We start from the raw sequence: 15,901 nt of genomic DNA, 5'->3' as shown, positions 1-15,901 counted from the left end.
TTTTGATGACAAATTAATTCCTTTACCCAAAGTACCCATTTCTTTGTCTTGCTTTGTTCTGCCTATACACTGCTATAACTGGTAATTTGTCCATAACTCTTTATGTACCATCAATACCAACCTGCGGTCTTGAACATGAAATTATGATTGTCTCAGGAATCCATATCTAAGTTTGCACGTGTCAATGTTGCCACTGTAGACCACACTGATCAAAACTATTTGTTCACCCAGATAAACTAATTGATACTTAAGACAATTTTCTAACTACCACAAGTTTATTTTCCATGATCTGCCCTCTTCACACGAGTGATATATTTCCATAAATGACAATGTCAAATATTCTAGTTAGCCAAATTGCCAACGACATGCTGTCACACGTACATAACTAGGATATTTGGTGACTTGATGTTATGTATCCTACTTTTAACATTTAATTTATGTCTAGGTATTCAATTTAGTGTTGTAGCCGATTTGTGGCTTGACCTATATTTAATTTAAGGGATTTAATTTAGTTTGTAATGAACTGGGCCGACTTGTGGCTTAGTTGGATATAAGTAAGGGGTCTTGTAGAGACTTTTAAAAAGGGGTGGGGAGGGAGAAGTGCTCATCCTACTCAGAGAAGGGGGATGAAGTGTAGATGCAAATTTTGAAGAGCGAGGGCTACGACTTAGAAACCAAAGGATTTCTTGGTGGACCTGAGGGTACAAGGGTAGATTCTTCTTGGTGTTCTTATCCAGTGTGGATCTAGATTAGCTGGAATTGGCGTGTGGTAACTGGATTTTGCGAGATCTTGCACTGGTTTTGTAATTGTCGTTCGTATTTGGCCCTAACCCGAGAGGCCTTACAGCTGGGCATATTGCATGTAATCAGTTATAATATGAATAAAGGGTTGTGATTGGTATCAAATCTTGCTTGTTGTTGTGTTGTGTTTTTGTTGTGTGGTTATTTGCCGAGCGTTTGGACATCTCTTTCGGAGATTCTCCTGCTCTACATTGCGTCAACCACAATCTTTCGTTGTATAGGTTGTAGGTGAGAAATAATTCTCACTAGGATACCAAAGCCCATACTTCATTCTAGGTTGTCCCTAATAAAACACATGTTCATGCAGTTAAGAGAATTTTGCAATGCTTTGAAGGTATCATGAAGTATTGTAAAATTCTCTTAATTGCATGAACATGTGTTTTATTGGGGACAACCTAGAATCTAGCATCGTATGTTGGAAAATGAGCATTGAATGAGAAATCAGGTGTTTTCATTGATGGAAACATTTCTCTTTGGCGTGATTTCTTGAAATAAACAATCAATTTTATTTAGGGTTGAACAAGAAAAATGCCCAAGTCTAGAGCTAGAAAGCATAATTCAGAAAGATAGTTTTTCTTATAGACAACAATACTGCTATCATATATCACTACAACTTGAGGAATGTGATATATACAATATAAATATGATTTTGGTACAATCTCATGTCATAATGGGATGGCTAGCATGAGTTTTGGTAGTGTGAAGTACAAACTAGTTCAATATGGCAATGTTCTTGGATAGACTATGTGTTGTTGTAAATAAATATTTACTATTTACACTTTACTTAAGTTTACTTAGGCTAATGCATTATGTAATTATTTAATACTTTGACACCTAGAAGTATGCATACTCTTATGAGTTGTCTTGTTGAAAACACAGGAGTTCGCACCTCTTTTATGCACATGGTGTCTACAACATCTCTACATGAGATACACCTTGTCATACTTATCCTCTCATTTACAATGGAGGATAAGACATGTGCTTAGTTGTCATACTTATCTCCTAGCTCTTTGTAGAGACATTCTAGATGCATCTTAGAGACCTTTATATATAGGCACTCCTAGTGTGTATATACATGTTTTTGGGATATTCATTCTCATATTGATCATACTCTTTTGGTCTATTTTTGTGCTTGTGGTTGAGTTCTTTGATATTAGAGCTGGGGGAATTTCTCTTCACATAGCCGTTTGAGACCATCTTCTTGCCTCATCTCTCGGAGCACCTCGACCCAGATTCAGAGTATCATAGTCATTCGGAGCATCTAGAGCCAAAGCGGACCTTGCCATTGTGTCCAGAATGTCAATTCGGTGAAATTTGACTATAATTTCCTAAGAGACATCTCTTGTCAATCAACTTGCCTAACAATGCTTGAATTTCCTACAATTAGTCAAGATAAGTGCCAAGCATTATTGAATATGTTAAGATCATTCTCAGCAGAGTATTTCTTCACGTTATTCTTCCTTAAATTAATTTGATTTGTTCACGTTATTCTTCCTTAACTAATCTGTTATATTCTGTTGATCCATTTTGAGCTCTTGTTTCTTTCAAGCAACCCAAAATGATTAAAACTTGTTTGTTCTTTAACAAGTTGTCTTCAAGCCAATGCAATATGCCATCAGCGTGTCTAATTTGGATTCCCTTCCCTTCAAGGCAGCTATTCTTCAATGCTCGTTTTTTTTTTTTAATTGGTTTATTTTTTAAATCAACTTTTATACAATAAATTATGAATTCTTATTGGTCGGTGCCAATTTTGCTGTGAGTAAAATTGATTTTGCTACACCAAAAAATAGGAAAAAAGAAGAAGAAAAATTAGTGTTTTAATTTCCAATAGAACAAGTATTAATTTTCAGAGGCTTTAATTCGGCACATGTAGTGCTTTTTATGTCAAACCATCTCAAAAACACAAAAAAATGGAAAACAATAAAAACCAAAAACAAGCATAGTCAGTTCAGCAGTTAGAGCCTTGAAGGCTTCTTACATGAAATGTCTGCTGCCTTGATAATATTGAAGACTAATCTGCAAGATTTTATTACCAAAAAATAATTCTAATACGATCCTCCGATCTGAAATCAATAAACAATGTGGGTGATGAAGAAAGTCTTTGATCAACAAATATCAACTTTTTAAACATTATATCCAAAATGCTTTGTTCAAGATGATTACTAATATAATAGATATTGATCTGCATCTGTAAAGGAAAATAGATATCGATCTCCAAATATATGGATTGAATGAACAATTGCAATATCTGATTTGACTTTGGTAGAAATCCTTATTTATGGAGATCATCTAAAAGCCGGATCAAGCCATTGCAAGATACACATTAATATGGCAAGGACTGATCTGAATTTATAATATATATAAAGATTGTATTGATCTAAGTTTTGATCACTGTGTTATATACAATTCATTTTTTGTCATTCATTATATGGTTTGAACAAGTGTGGAAAAAAATCAGATTTTTATTATGAATTTTCTGTTCATTAATCTATGTTAAACTAATCAGCAAAGATTTGGTCCTTTGAGTTATGGAAGGTCAACTAAGTATTTGTTTCTTTTCATTTTTTATATTTCTTTATCTCTTTATCAATCTATCTCTCTATCTATACCTCTTTCTATCTATCTCGCTTTAGTATTCATTTCTATACGTGTCTTCCTCTTACTACTCCATCTGCAGGTTGCAAACAAATCATCCTTCTTCCACCAACGAGTCATTCCATTCAAGAAAGACCATGTCTGACGATATCAACGCACAAAAAAATAGGGAGACAATTGCTAAACTGTGGTCTAACTTAAAAAGAAAAGGTGATGGAAAATATTATTGTCCTTGCAAAATTTGTAAGGGCTTGAAGACTCGAAGATATCTAATCCCAACCGCTGAGCAACATTGTAGGCAACATGGTCACATTGAAGGGGGAAACGAATATCATCCATTGGTATGTATTTTAATAGTTTATAAATTACATAAGACATGATTTGATGATGACATCATGGTCATGGTTAAATAAGGTCATCATTTTCATATAGGTCAACATCCCTGAGTTTAATGTTATGGACCATGACAATTCGGAGAATGCGGATTTCCAAATGAGGGAACATGGAGGTGTGAATATTGAAGTAGAAGGTAATGATACCATGGAAGAAGACCATGATGATGAAGATCACGATGATCAAGATGATGATGATGATGATGATCCTAACGCAGAGCTTGATGTACCTATACTTGAGAAGGCACACGAGTCCCTATATGAAGGCTCCAAAACAACTCTTATTGCCACTATTGTTGTTGGTGAACTTGAAGGTTATGAATGGTTTATCCAACGTAGCAATGACACGTATGTTAAGTTATGCCATCTTCTTTCATTATTTTACTCGTAGTTCCCTTACAATTAACATTAGGTTTGTGTAGCACTTAATATTATTTAAATTAACAAATTATATTTTTGGTTGTAGGTTGATAGGTGAGTGTTTGTTACCACCATCAAACATTCTACCTCGCTCGTACCGAGAATTATCTACCATCATGAAAGATATTGGAATGGAGTATCAAACAATACATACATGTCCGAATGATCATATCATATATCATAAACAACATCAATTTGCAACACAATCACCTATTTGTCATATTAGTAGATATCAATTAGATCGATTAACAAAAAAGGTGCCTCGCAAGGTTCTTCGGCATATTCTCATTATTCCACGTCTGCAATGATTATTCAGGTGCAATAGCTTGGCACAATTTATGGATTACCATGCACGCAATAGAAGTCAAAATGACATTGTGCGAATGCCTACAGATGGTTCGACATTTAAGGAAATAAAGGAAAAATGGCCACACTTTAAAGAAGAACCTTGTAATCTCAAGCTTTCATTGGCAGCAGACGGTGTCAATCCTTTTGGAGAGATGAGATCTACTTAGTCGGTGTGGCCTGTTTTTGTTATCAATAATAGCATACCTCCTTGGTTGTCCATAAAGAGAGAGCACATAATGTTGACACTGATTATTTCAGGTATTTTTTGATTTAGTGGTCATCTAAATTAATTTATTATTACTAATCCATCAAAATGGTCATAATAATTATGTAATGTTTTTGTTCATTCAACTAGTTAAGTACTAAGTTAAAGATATCAATGTATATATTGAACCCCTTATCGACGAGTTGATGGTGTTATGGAATGGGGTTACTATGTATGACATCTGTAGACTAATAGGACAAAGACAATTTCAATTTCATGCAATGCTTGTATGGACAATACACGATGCCCCTGGGCTAACACATTTTTATGGTATGTTCTCTTCTTAACAGCTCTTTTTTGGTATGTCAAAGTTAACACATTTAATCCAGTTTTACACGATCTTGTAGGTCTTCAGACAAAGGGAAAATTTGCATGTCTAATTTGTGGTCCAAAGACGAAATCTCGTCATTCAAAAAGTTTAAGAAAGCAAGTGTTCAATGAGAATAGACACTCTGCACATAATTCATAAGTACCAAATTACCGAAAAACATCTTTCCAATGGGAAAGAAGAGACTACGTGAAAGCCATAGCGAATGACACCTCGCCTATGGAAGTTGGCATACAATAAAATAAATCGTCGAGGTAATGTCATTCCATCTGATAGTTTTTGTTTCAAATTTATATTTCGATATTGTGTTTTGTTTACTAATGATGTGATTGATGCTTGTGAAGGTCGTCAAGGCATCAATGACCAACTTCCAAAAGGACCAAAAATTTATCCTATGCAATTTACTAGGTTGCCGTAGTATGAGCGACTCCCAATTATGCAGTTGTTTGATCCAATGCATATTAGAAAGAATGTAATAGAGACATTATGAAAAATCTTGGATGGAAGGCGTGACAAAGACCAAATTGTCAAAACTTGTAGTGACATTGAAGAATCGAATCGTGCAATGAAAATTGGCATTCGATCAAATAACAATGGAGACCAGATTGATACAAGTGCCCTTAGTTGGTTATTGTCAGAGCAGCAGAGCAATGCTATAAAATAAGTCATAAAAAAATATGATTTCCCACAGGATTTGTTGCGAACATAAACAATCTCATATCAAAGAAAAGTGAATTTGGGCCAGGGTTGAAAACACACGATTGGCATACATTTATTAAGGTAATTCATGTTATTTTGTATTCACTATATATTTATATATTGCATGTAGTTTAAATTGCATTCTTTTATAAAATATTGACAAGATCATTTTACAAATATTGCAGTATGTTCTACCTCTATCTCTCCCACACCACTTCGCCAACAATGTCAAACAGGTTATATATGATCTTGGAAAATACATGAGGTGGTTGTCATCTAAAGAAATCAATAAAGAAGATATAAAATATTGGAAGAGAAAAATTCCTCTTTTGATGTGTGAAATGCAAAAGTGTCTACTTCCAAGTTTTTTCAATGCACAAGAACACTACCTCATACATCAAGTTGAGGAGATCGAATTGTGTAGAGCTGTACCAACCAGGTCAATGTGGTTGGTTGAGAGGCAATTGAAATTTTTAAAAAGCTTGGTTCGACAAAGAGCACATCCTGAGGGTTGTATGGTGGAGGGATATATGGTATACTAGACCATGGTGTACATTAGTGAATATCTTCCTAAGTTTGCAGCAAAGATCCATGTAGATCATATTTGGGATCCCAACTCAATTGACAAATTCGAAGGGGAGTACTTTATGGGCAAAGGTAGATCGAGGAAAGTGAGAGGTAAATCTAAGATGTTATTGTAGTTAATTAATTCTTATAAATCTTCAATATAAGTTATTTATAATTGGTGTATTTTTTTTGAAACAGGTGGTCAAGAGTGGGATGCAATATGTTTGTATATTTCGAAAAATCTTGATTGGATGACAGAATGGATTGAATGATGTCAACAAAATGGTTGCTCATTAACATGGGAAGGTGTTGCTTCATTGGTTACAGAAGCTCATCGTAATGGAGATTCCAATGTTATGTTGATGGTAGTTGATTTAGTAAAGGGTTTAAGAGGTGGAGAGGTACATAGAAATTTATTAATGATCATAACTCGACATATGTTTCGTATCAACTCACGATGCAAATAATTTACAACTTTAAAAATTACAGGTCAAGCACCACAAAGCTATGTACTATCATGGTCACAAATTTCGCATAAAAAAGTTGGATGACACAAAAAAAACTTGTGATTCTGGAATAACTGCAGTTTTCAAGGTCACCAATATATCATCTAGAAATGACATACATCATCAACAATCTCAAAATCAATACTATGGCATCTTGGATGATATAATTGAGTGTGAATTTAACACCTTCAAAGTAGTTCTATTCGTCCTCAAATGGTACAGGTTACGACTAAATCAAAATGATCCAGAAAGAACGGTTATTCAACATGATAATGGATTTACAATGATTAATACAAGGTTGTTTGAGCCAGTTGGAGATGAGCCCTATGTTCTTCCAAGCCAATGCGAACAAGAGTTTTACTCAGAGATTCCACATAAACAGGGTTGGTCATTTGTTGTTAGACATGATCCAAGAGGAAGGCCGATAAAGTATAATGTTATAGAAGAAGAAGATATTGAAAATGATAAAGAAGCAGATGATGGTGATGACGATGATGGTGATGGCAATGATGATGATGATGATGATGATGGTGATGATGATGGCGATGATGGTGATGATGATGGTGATGATGATGATGATAATCAATGACTACAAACATCAATAAAGATTTATATTTTATAATCTTTTATGTTGTGAAGTAAAATATGTAATATGTGCAAAAATACTTTATTGATGCGATATTTTTAAAGAGTTGTAAGAAACTTCAACTACTAAATTCTTGTTATACAAGATTTTTTGGCAATTGATCCACAACCTGGTCAAGGACAACGCAGTGAGGCCGGTAGTAGCAGAGCTCTGACTGCCATTGGTAAAATAATCTTTTAGCGGACAAGTTAGAAGGAATTTTTTATTTCGAACATTCAAAACTTCTTAACTCTTACTTTTATTATTTCAGAATGTCTTTGCTAACAATGTATTGTTAAGGTCATACAGTGCAGGAGACTCCTACAAGGTTGATGAACGCTCGTACGAGATTGCCGACTGCACTGTCAGCAACAAGGGGACGTCCAACTAGTAAATCCTTGTTTTTCTATATTTGGCTTTGTGTTAATTATGAGTTGATAATTTGTACTTTAATCTTGGGTGCATCACACAGTGTATTAATTTTTTTGTGGTACGAGATGCACCATCTGGTATGTCATCAGATGCGGATCATAGTGCATGTATTGGTGATAATTCACCATCATTTCCTGGAGCTACCCGTGTTTCTAGTAGGGGAGCTACGCAGACATCATTGTTGATTGATGATGATGAATCAATGCCTTTGAAATGTCCTAAGATTCCAAGTACTCTAAATAATTATTTTTTATATTGTAATAAGGATTTTCTTGCAAGACGTAAACATGATAGGAAGTGGTGAATGCAAGGGCTTTTGATGTGGAGTGATGCCTCATGACCTTCTTTAGTATGTCATATTGTGCAAGTTGTTTAATTATTCTGGAATTCCTTTTTATTAGGGGTTTGGTAGGATCATCTGAATTATCAATGACCTTTTGTCTATACCAGTAATTCTCTAGTTTAGTAATTCAATTTGAGCTATGAAGTATTTGATTCAATACTCGTGGTGGTTTTAATTTGGATTGCTCAAATGGTAATATTGCAGGTACATTGATGGTAGACCAAAAGCAGCATGTACATTTATATCACTTGTAATTTAGAGTTCATGATTTCCTCTATTGATATTTAACAAATCTATTATGCTAGGGCACAACCCTGCACAAGTCTATTTTGCATTTTAATGTTTTTGAACTGGATTTGTGAGTTCCAAATTTGATCTAAATATTTCTACTGGCACTGTATGATCTAAATAGTGGAAGTGTGTGTACCATTGAGATGTGCCATTGGGTACATTGCAATATCATGCTTTCAATTGAAGATACTAACCAATTTTTCTATAGAGAACCAAAAGTGGGAGTCTTCTTTCATATTCAATGTTCAGTTTTCAATGATTTCCAACATCATTGCTATTGCTTGTTAGAGTTTTAGAGTGCTCACTTTCAGATTCATTTTAATGGTTCTTACTATTAATTATCCCATGACATTTTTTGTAGGAAACGATACATTTAATAAGAGGCTTTATGACCTCACACTATGAAGATTTGAACCCACCATACGTACAAGGTGGAACATCATAACTGAACTAATTTTACCCCACTATTTTTTTTTCATATGATTAATTGGTGCAACATTTTTCCTTTCATTTGGGTCTTTTCTTATACTAGCTATATCTACCAATTTTGTGTTTTTTCTTAAAAGGTGAAACTTCCAAGATGAAGCAAAAAAAGATGAGCTCATCAAAGATATAGAGCATGAGTTTGGTAGTAATATTTTTTATCATAAGAAATTGTTACAAAAAGCTTCCAAACATCTTAAGGTTGTGAGGGACTCATATAGAAAGAGTCTCATCCTAAACCCGAAGTACGAGCATCCTCCCTTTGTTTCAGTGAGGGACTGGAATGAGTTCATTTTTTATGCAAAGGAGAAAGAGGAACGTCCAAAAGAAAGTGCACCAACAAATCCAAAAAAGTATGCAATAGTATTAACTACTAGTACATTAATCACTAGTACAAAAACAACAATATGTGACTTTAAAAACTATTAAAAATTGTATATATGTGACTAAACTTAGTCAAGTGACTAGTAGTAGTTAACATCCAATCATTTATAACACTACTAAATTTACTACTAAACAATTTTAGTCACTTATTTGGTCACTGATTTTGATAATTGATTTAATCACATATTTAGTCGTATACTTAGTACTATAGTTAATCACATATTTAGTCATCTATTTGATAGTTGATTTAGTCACATATTACGTGGTAAATTTAGTAGTATATTTTGGTCATAATAGGGCACAATGGAATCGAACCACCATCCTCCTGCTTGTAAAGCAAGTGCTCTTCCATTGAGCTAGCACCCTTTAAATAATAATCATACAATGTGCAACTTCGTATATTGGCTTTATTCTTACCTTGAGTCAACCCCATTATCATTTCTTTAGTGATTTATCACTAGTTTCTAGTTATAAGTAGTATACCTCTATCCTAAGCAAAGAAGGGCAAGCACACTAAAACTTTTAGTTCCCACTTCTCTTTGATGACATAATACCTTAAATTGCAAGTCCTCTTTAACTTCAACCTGTTTTACAAATTTGAGAGACTTGAACGTTGTGTTAATGTTCCAATAGTCATACCATTATAAATACTTTTGATCTCAAAATGGAAAGAAAAATTCTAGAGTAATTGATAAAACCTTAGGGGCTTATCCTAGGAAGAGCTATATGACATGAGAAAAAGAAAACAAATTTTATTCATGGAGAGAACTAAAGCATTTATATTTTGTAAATATTTACCCTTTTCTTGTCACATCTAAATCATATTTATTTTGTTAGTTTTAAATAGTTTTGTGATTCTAGACCCATTCAATTCAACTTTACTATCATAAATATAAGCTTGTTCCGATTAAATTCCCGTAAAATAAAATGAAAAGAATACATCTAAGATGTTCTTAAGTACAACCTAGACAACAAGAGGAATAACATCAAGTTTAGCTGGAGAACCTTCAATTATATGGGTTTTTCCACCACAAGTCTGCCCATAAGAAAACATTGTCCCTGTATAGAAAAAATAGAGAATTAGTAACATAAAATCTAAATAAAGCATACTTATAGTCAAACAAACATCAATGTTCAACATCCAACTTGAAATAAGAGGCAATCCCATTCCACATAAAGACATGATAAAGGGTAGAATGAACAAAAATCAACCACTCAAATGATCAAAGTATAGATCAAAAGAAAACACACACATATCATAATGGAAATAATCACATTCTTCACTAATTCTCAAAAAAAAAATTAAATAGAGTGAAAGTACATCACAAACACGCTATCTCCTATTTTTCTTTAAAAATCTCAATATTTCCTATTCTCTTCCAATGTTCATTGTTTTCCCACTTCGGAAAAAGGGGTAAAAATTTATTAAGGCAGAAAGGAATACAACAAGGAGAGCTCAACAAGGAGCTCGATCTTGAGCAACAAGATCATCAAATTCTTGCACCATTTGAAAGGAAAGTTGCCTCCTATCTATAATATTCCAACCTGGATCATGACTAGAAGCCCATTTGGCTAAACAATCAACAGCTCTATTCCATTCACGAGGAATATACTTGAACCAAATGAATTGAAAAGAGGTAGAGAAGAGAATAATCTGATGAACAACACTGGCCAGCTGCCAACTAACATCCTCAAGCTCCTGTGAAGAAAGCAAGTTCACCACCACCTGGGAATCAGACTCACAGATAATCTTACTCCATCCTTGCAAACAACACTGTTCCACAGCATATAAAATAGCCTGAGCTTCCATGAGATTGTTAGTGAAATCACCTTTATGAACTGAGAAAAAGAATTTAACATCACCAAAACTACAACGAGCCACTCCCCCAATACCAGCAAGGCCTGGATTCCCTCGGGAAGAACCATCAGTGTTAATTTTCAGAACTCCATAGGGAGGAGGAGTCCAATGCCCATCCCGATTTACCCGACCCTTCCTCTGATGTTGAAGCTACCTGGCCATAGAAGGAAACCTTTGAGCTGCAGCCCCATCCTGAAGATGAAAATTGAGGCGATTGCATATAGCAAGATCAACCGGATCCATCCCCCCATCTAGCTTACACTTCACATGAATAGTTTCCTGAAGAGAATGTGAGATCTTCCACCAAAGATGCAAAACACCTAGCTGAACGTCTTGGAATATTCGACGATTCCTCTCCAACCAGATATGCCAAAGCATGAATGATGGGCCAGCAATCCAAGCAGCATGGAGAGGAGAAGACTTAGAGGGAGCACTTCCCAAGCGGGCCTAGAACTCAGGCAAAGAGGAAGCATGCCTACAAGAGCAACCCCAAGCACTCCACCAAAGGTGCCATAGCTAAATAAAATAGGAGCAATGGAAGAACAGATGGGAGGCAGACTCCTCCCCATTACCACACAAAACACAATAAGAGGGGCCCTGAAATCCACGTTTACAAAGATTATCCCATGTAAGACAGCGGTTGTGAGCCACTAGCCACATGAAAAAATTGCACTTGGACCAAGAAACTTTATTCCAAATTTGCTTCCACCAAGGGACCTCAGCATCACCAAATAATTGTCTAGTTATCTCCTGATACCCAGCAGAGACATGATATTTACCAGACAAGGTACCTCCCCAAGCCAAAACATCTGGACCTAGCAAAGAGGAACACTCTCTAGACTTTTCCATTCTCCTCAAGACTTAAAATGGGTGCAAATGCCCAGCTCCCTACTAAACAAGTCCAAAAGTTCCTATATTATTTTCAGAATTTGTGTATCCTTCTTGTTCACTTCTCATTAAAAGACAAAAGAAAACAAAAGCTTAAAAATGAATTATTCACCTCACAACCATTACAAGTAGTAAGGCATTTCAAATTTTGATCATTACAGGATTACATGTTCATTCTTCTCAATCTTGCATACCCTAAACTCTCTTCATATCACTTTAATCTTATAGAAGACATAATCATCTTCTAGTGCCTACACTCTTCCTTGTGGAGTTTGTTGTGCTTGATCCCAAGTGCACAACTCAATCCAAATGAAGTATCATATTGCCTTGTCGAAAGATGTGTTACCCAACCATAAACTAGAATAAAGAAGCAAGGTTCCTCAAGCTAGAAGCCATCATTGTCAAGTTATCTCAATCACTCGAAGACTACATCATGTCATGTCGAGACTCTAAAGGAGAAAATAAGTTCATTGCGCAGTAGAGTGATATCCAACTTTGTAGAGAAGGAAAAACTCAAAGGAAAAATAATGGCAAAGTGATTATAAACATATTCATTTTATTTTTCTATGCTAAGCTATGAATACAATACAATGATACGCATTGGTAAAAATTTCTCTCAATTCCTATGAAAACAAAATTGAAAACTAATCAAGATTATGGGATTCATGAATGGTCTTATTGTTTGTTATCTAAGTTTTCTTGCATTTTTTTGGTACATATTTATGATCCATGTATGCATAGATAGACAACAAAAGAAGAGGACATAAATGGCACTTACACTTGCAAATGCATGAATTGTCTTCGGAGGATCAGGTTATACCTTTTATCCATTTATTAAATACTTTTAAAATTTAAACATATATATTTGCATATTTGTAAGCACAAGTGACTACAATTTTTTATGCTTATGGTGAAAGTTTAGATAGCATATATGTCCTCTTCTTTTGAGATCTTCCATAATTGTGAAGGTCTGATCCATAAATGGTTCTAATTTTGTATTATTAATTCTAGACAATAGTTGGCTTCTTTGGTGAAGTTATGTTCCAATACCTAAAGGAACAATCAAATAGAGTCAAAGGTTGACTATTAGCATATGCAGCTTGCTCTTGAGGTTCTATATGTTTTCAAGAAAGAAACGTTGTGTTTGGAATACATAAGATAAAGTCATGGCTCTTGGAAGGTGTTGAGGTGATACAAGCACGCAAATTTTTTTTATTTGTGTTGATGTTGAACATTTCTTTCCATGAAAGAAATTGGGAGGCTACTTAATTCAAGAAAAAAGGCTTAAAAATATGTCTAGTGATGATTGTCTTGACTTAGCTAAGCCTGAAAGGTTCTTATTGGACTTAACCAGCATTTTGTTAGAACAAATTGAGTAGTTTATAGTTTGTCTAATTAGTTCTCATTTATTTATCTATTTAATTCACTAGTTAAAATATTAAAAAATCTTAAATTAGCTAAAATAATTAATTAAATAATGCTTAACCTTGCTCTTCCATTTTATCCTCTTATTTCTTTCCCTTCCCCTCAATGAAATGATTACATCCCATTTTTCTGTGAGCTATCTATTTATAAAAGTTTGAACCTCTAATATTCCTGAAGAAACGTTTCCTATCTTTTATCCTCATGATAAGTCAATTAGCATGAACTCAAGAATAGGAGAAATAAAATTGCACAGTTATACCTAAAAAATTCATACATTCTGAAAGATAAAATTGAAAAGTATATATATACTTTAAAATATACAACTCACCTTTGCAGCTAGCTACCATGGTAGGAAGTTTAGTAATAATTTTCGGAAATAGAAGAGATTTTTGTCCTTCATAGTACATAATACTTCTTTTTTGAACCATTTCAATCCTCGTGATGAACTTATGGTACTTGCTACTTCTATTTTCCTCCAACATCTTTGCCTGTGATTCCAAGATGTTTGCTGGTGAAATAAAAAAATCTTAAAATAATTAGTCATAAACATGATTTCATATTGATGCACAGTTCTTCACCGAACAAAGCAATTAATAAGATTAGAGTCATAAGTTTAAATATTACATTGAAACTCAAAAAAATGTATAACATATTGTGTACCTCTAAAACCTGCTGAAATCTTGGTATGTCATATGGACCCATCCTATCGAAGAAACTTATATAAAAATCTGGTTGAAAACCATGCACATGACAACATACAATATAACTTGAAATTAAAATTTTGAATTATATTAAAATATGGTTGAAAACCATGCACATGACAACAAATATAATTAATTAAAATCAAAATTCAACTTCTATAAAAATATGGCTGAAAATTATACTCATGATTTAGACACAATAACTTGAACATACAAATTATAGTGTAAGATGCTCATACAACCATAAATTAGTAATAAAATTATAAAACCAAATAATGGTTAAATTAAATAACCTTCCTGTGAAGCACCTAGAATCCTCAGCATTGCTACTTGTCCAGTTGAATGGTGTATAATCTCTTGATGACTCTCACCTAAAATATAATCATTATATCCAACTGCTGGAACACTGCAAGATATATTGAACCATTATACTATTGGATCCCTAACAGAAGTAAATATGGAGCTAAAGGTACAATGTATCATCTACTTTCATTGAGACAAAGTTACAAGAATGAAATCAAAACAGAAAATAGAATTATAGTAGGCAACAGTTTTTCCTTTTGTCAAACTCATTCACCATGCCTCAAGAGGCCCGAATTCATTAACCTAGGAAAAATCAACAATAGAGGTGAAAAATTAGAGATATGCAAAGTTACACAGACCAAAACATTTGTGTACAGAAAATAGTTATTTGCACATTCAATCGATGTCTGTAACATTAAATGTAGTTATTTGTATATTCAATCCATGTGCATAACTCAACATGATCCCCTGTAAGTTTTAGATCATCAAAGACATGTTATCTACATTCATACCCCTCCAATTGAGGGTTTATTAAATGTGAAAAATAAAGAGTTTTACATTTTGTTTAGCCCCAGGTTACCCTAGGAGGGTTTTCGATTAGTTTTACAAAAAATATAATAAATTTCTTCAAACAGAACCAAATCAGTTGCCACCAACACCAAAATGTAGTAGGTTCAATGTCCAACAAAGTCCATGCAAATTTTTGGATATTTCACTAAAATTGACCTGAAAAGTGACTGGAATCAGATAATTATGCAGGGAAAACTGTGTATTTCACTAGAGCAGCATGCTTAAAGATAAACCATATGCCTCATATTTTATACAAGTCATGATGGGTTTTTGTAAGAGATCCATAACCCACTGCTTGGGATCCCAACAATTATAGATCTGTATTTCAGCTTTTGTTGCTTCACATCAATTATCTCATGTACTCTCAAGAACTTAAACTCCAATTTCTTTAGTCCAAAGGAATTCAACATCCACACCAGAGCACCAGCAGGCATTACTGATTATGATTAATAAATGCAATTCAATGCAATGCAATGAGAGAGACAATGGAGTCTTGTTAAATTCGTTGTTTTTCTGCATGTTCTTTGAAGAACAATGTAAGTACAATGATGGTACTGCAGTTTGATAAGGTTAATATTCACCACACATTCCTTAACCAAATAAATTATCCAAGAGTTTTTAAAAAAATTAAGTACGGAAAGATGAAGTTTTGCATCTCTTTACAAATCGTCATTGTT

The 15,901-nt window shown here is 34.0% G+C and overlaps 1 protein-coding gene across 1 annotated transcript; it reads left to right on the top strand.

Annotated features, from left to right (window-relative positions):
• The first annotated feature begins 6,272 nt into the window (after nt 1-6,272).
• LOC149571354 (uncharacterized) lies at nt 6,273-8,304 on the top strand. Its single transcript, XM_089808952.1, has 2 exons — nt 6,273-6,526; nt 6,614-8,304. Exon 2 carries the CDS (start codon nt 6,923-6,925, stop codon nt 7,508-7,510), a length of 588 nt encoding a protein of 195 aa, XP_089665078.1. The 5' UTR covers nt 6,273-6,526; nt 6,614-6,922; the 3' UTR covers nt 7,511-8,304.
• The last annotated feature ends 7,597 nt before the right edge of the window (nt 8,305-15,901 follow it).

The sequence above is a fragment of the Cupressus sempervirens genome, chromosome 2 (assembly GCF_028749045.1).
Source record: "Cupressus sempervirens isolate cs-2001-9-10 chromosome 2, ASM2874904v1, whole genome shotgun sequence".
Taxonomy (NCBI): Eukaryota; Viridiplantae; Streptophyta; class Pinopsida; order Cupressales; family Cupressaceae; genus Cupressus; species Cupressus sempervirens.
The sequence above is the reverse complement of the archived record's forward strand: the minus strand, read 5'-3'. Positions and strand labels throughout refer to the sequence as shown.

What these genes read in the sequence shown, in the direction of transcription:
- LOC149571354 (XM_089808952.1), top strand. Translation starts at nt 6,923, where the DNA reads ATGTACTATCATGGTCACAAATTTCGCATAAAAAAGTTGGATGACACA.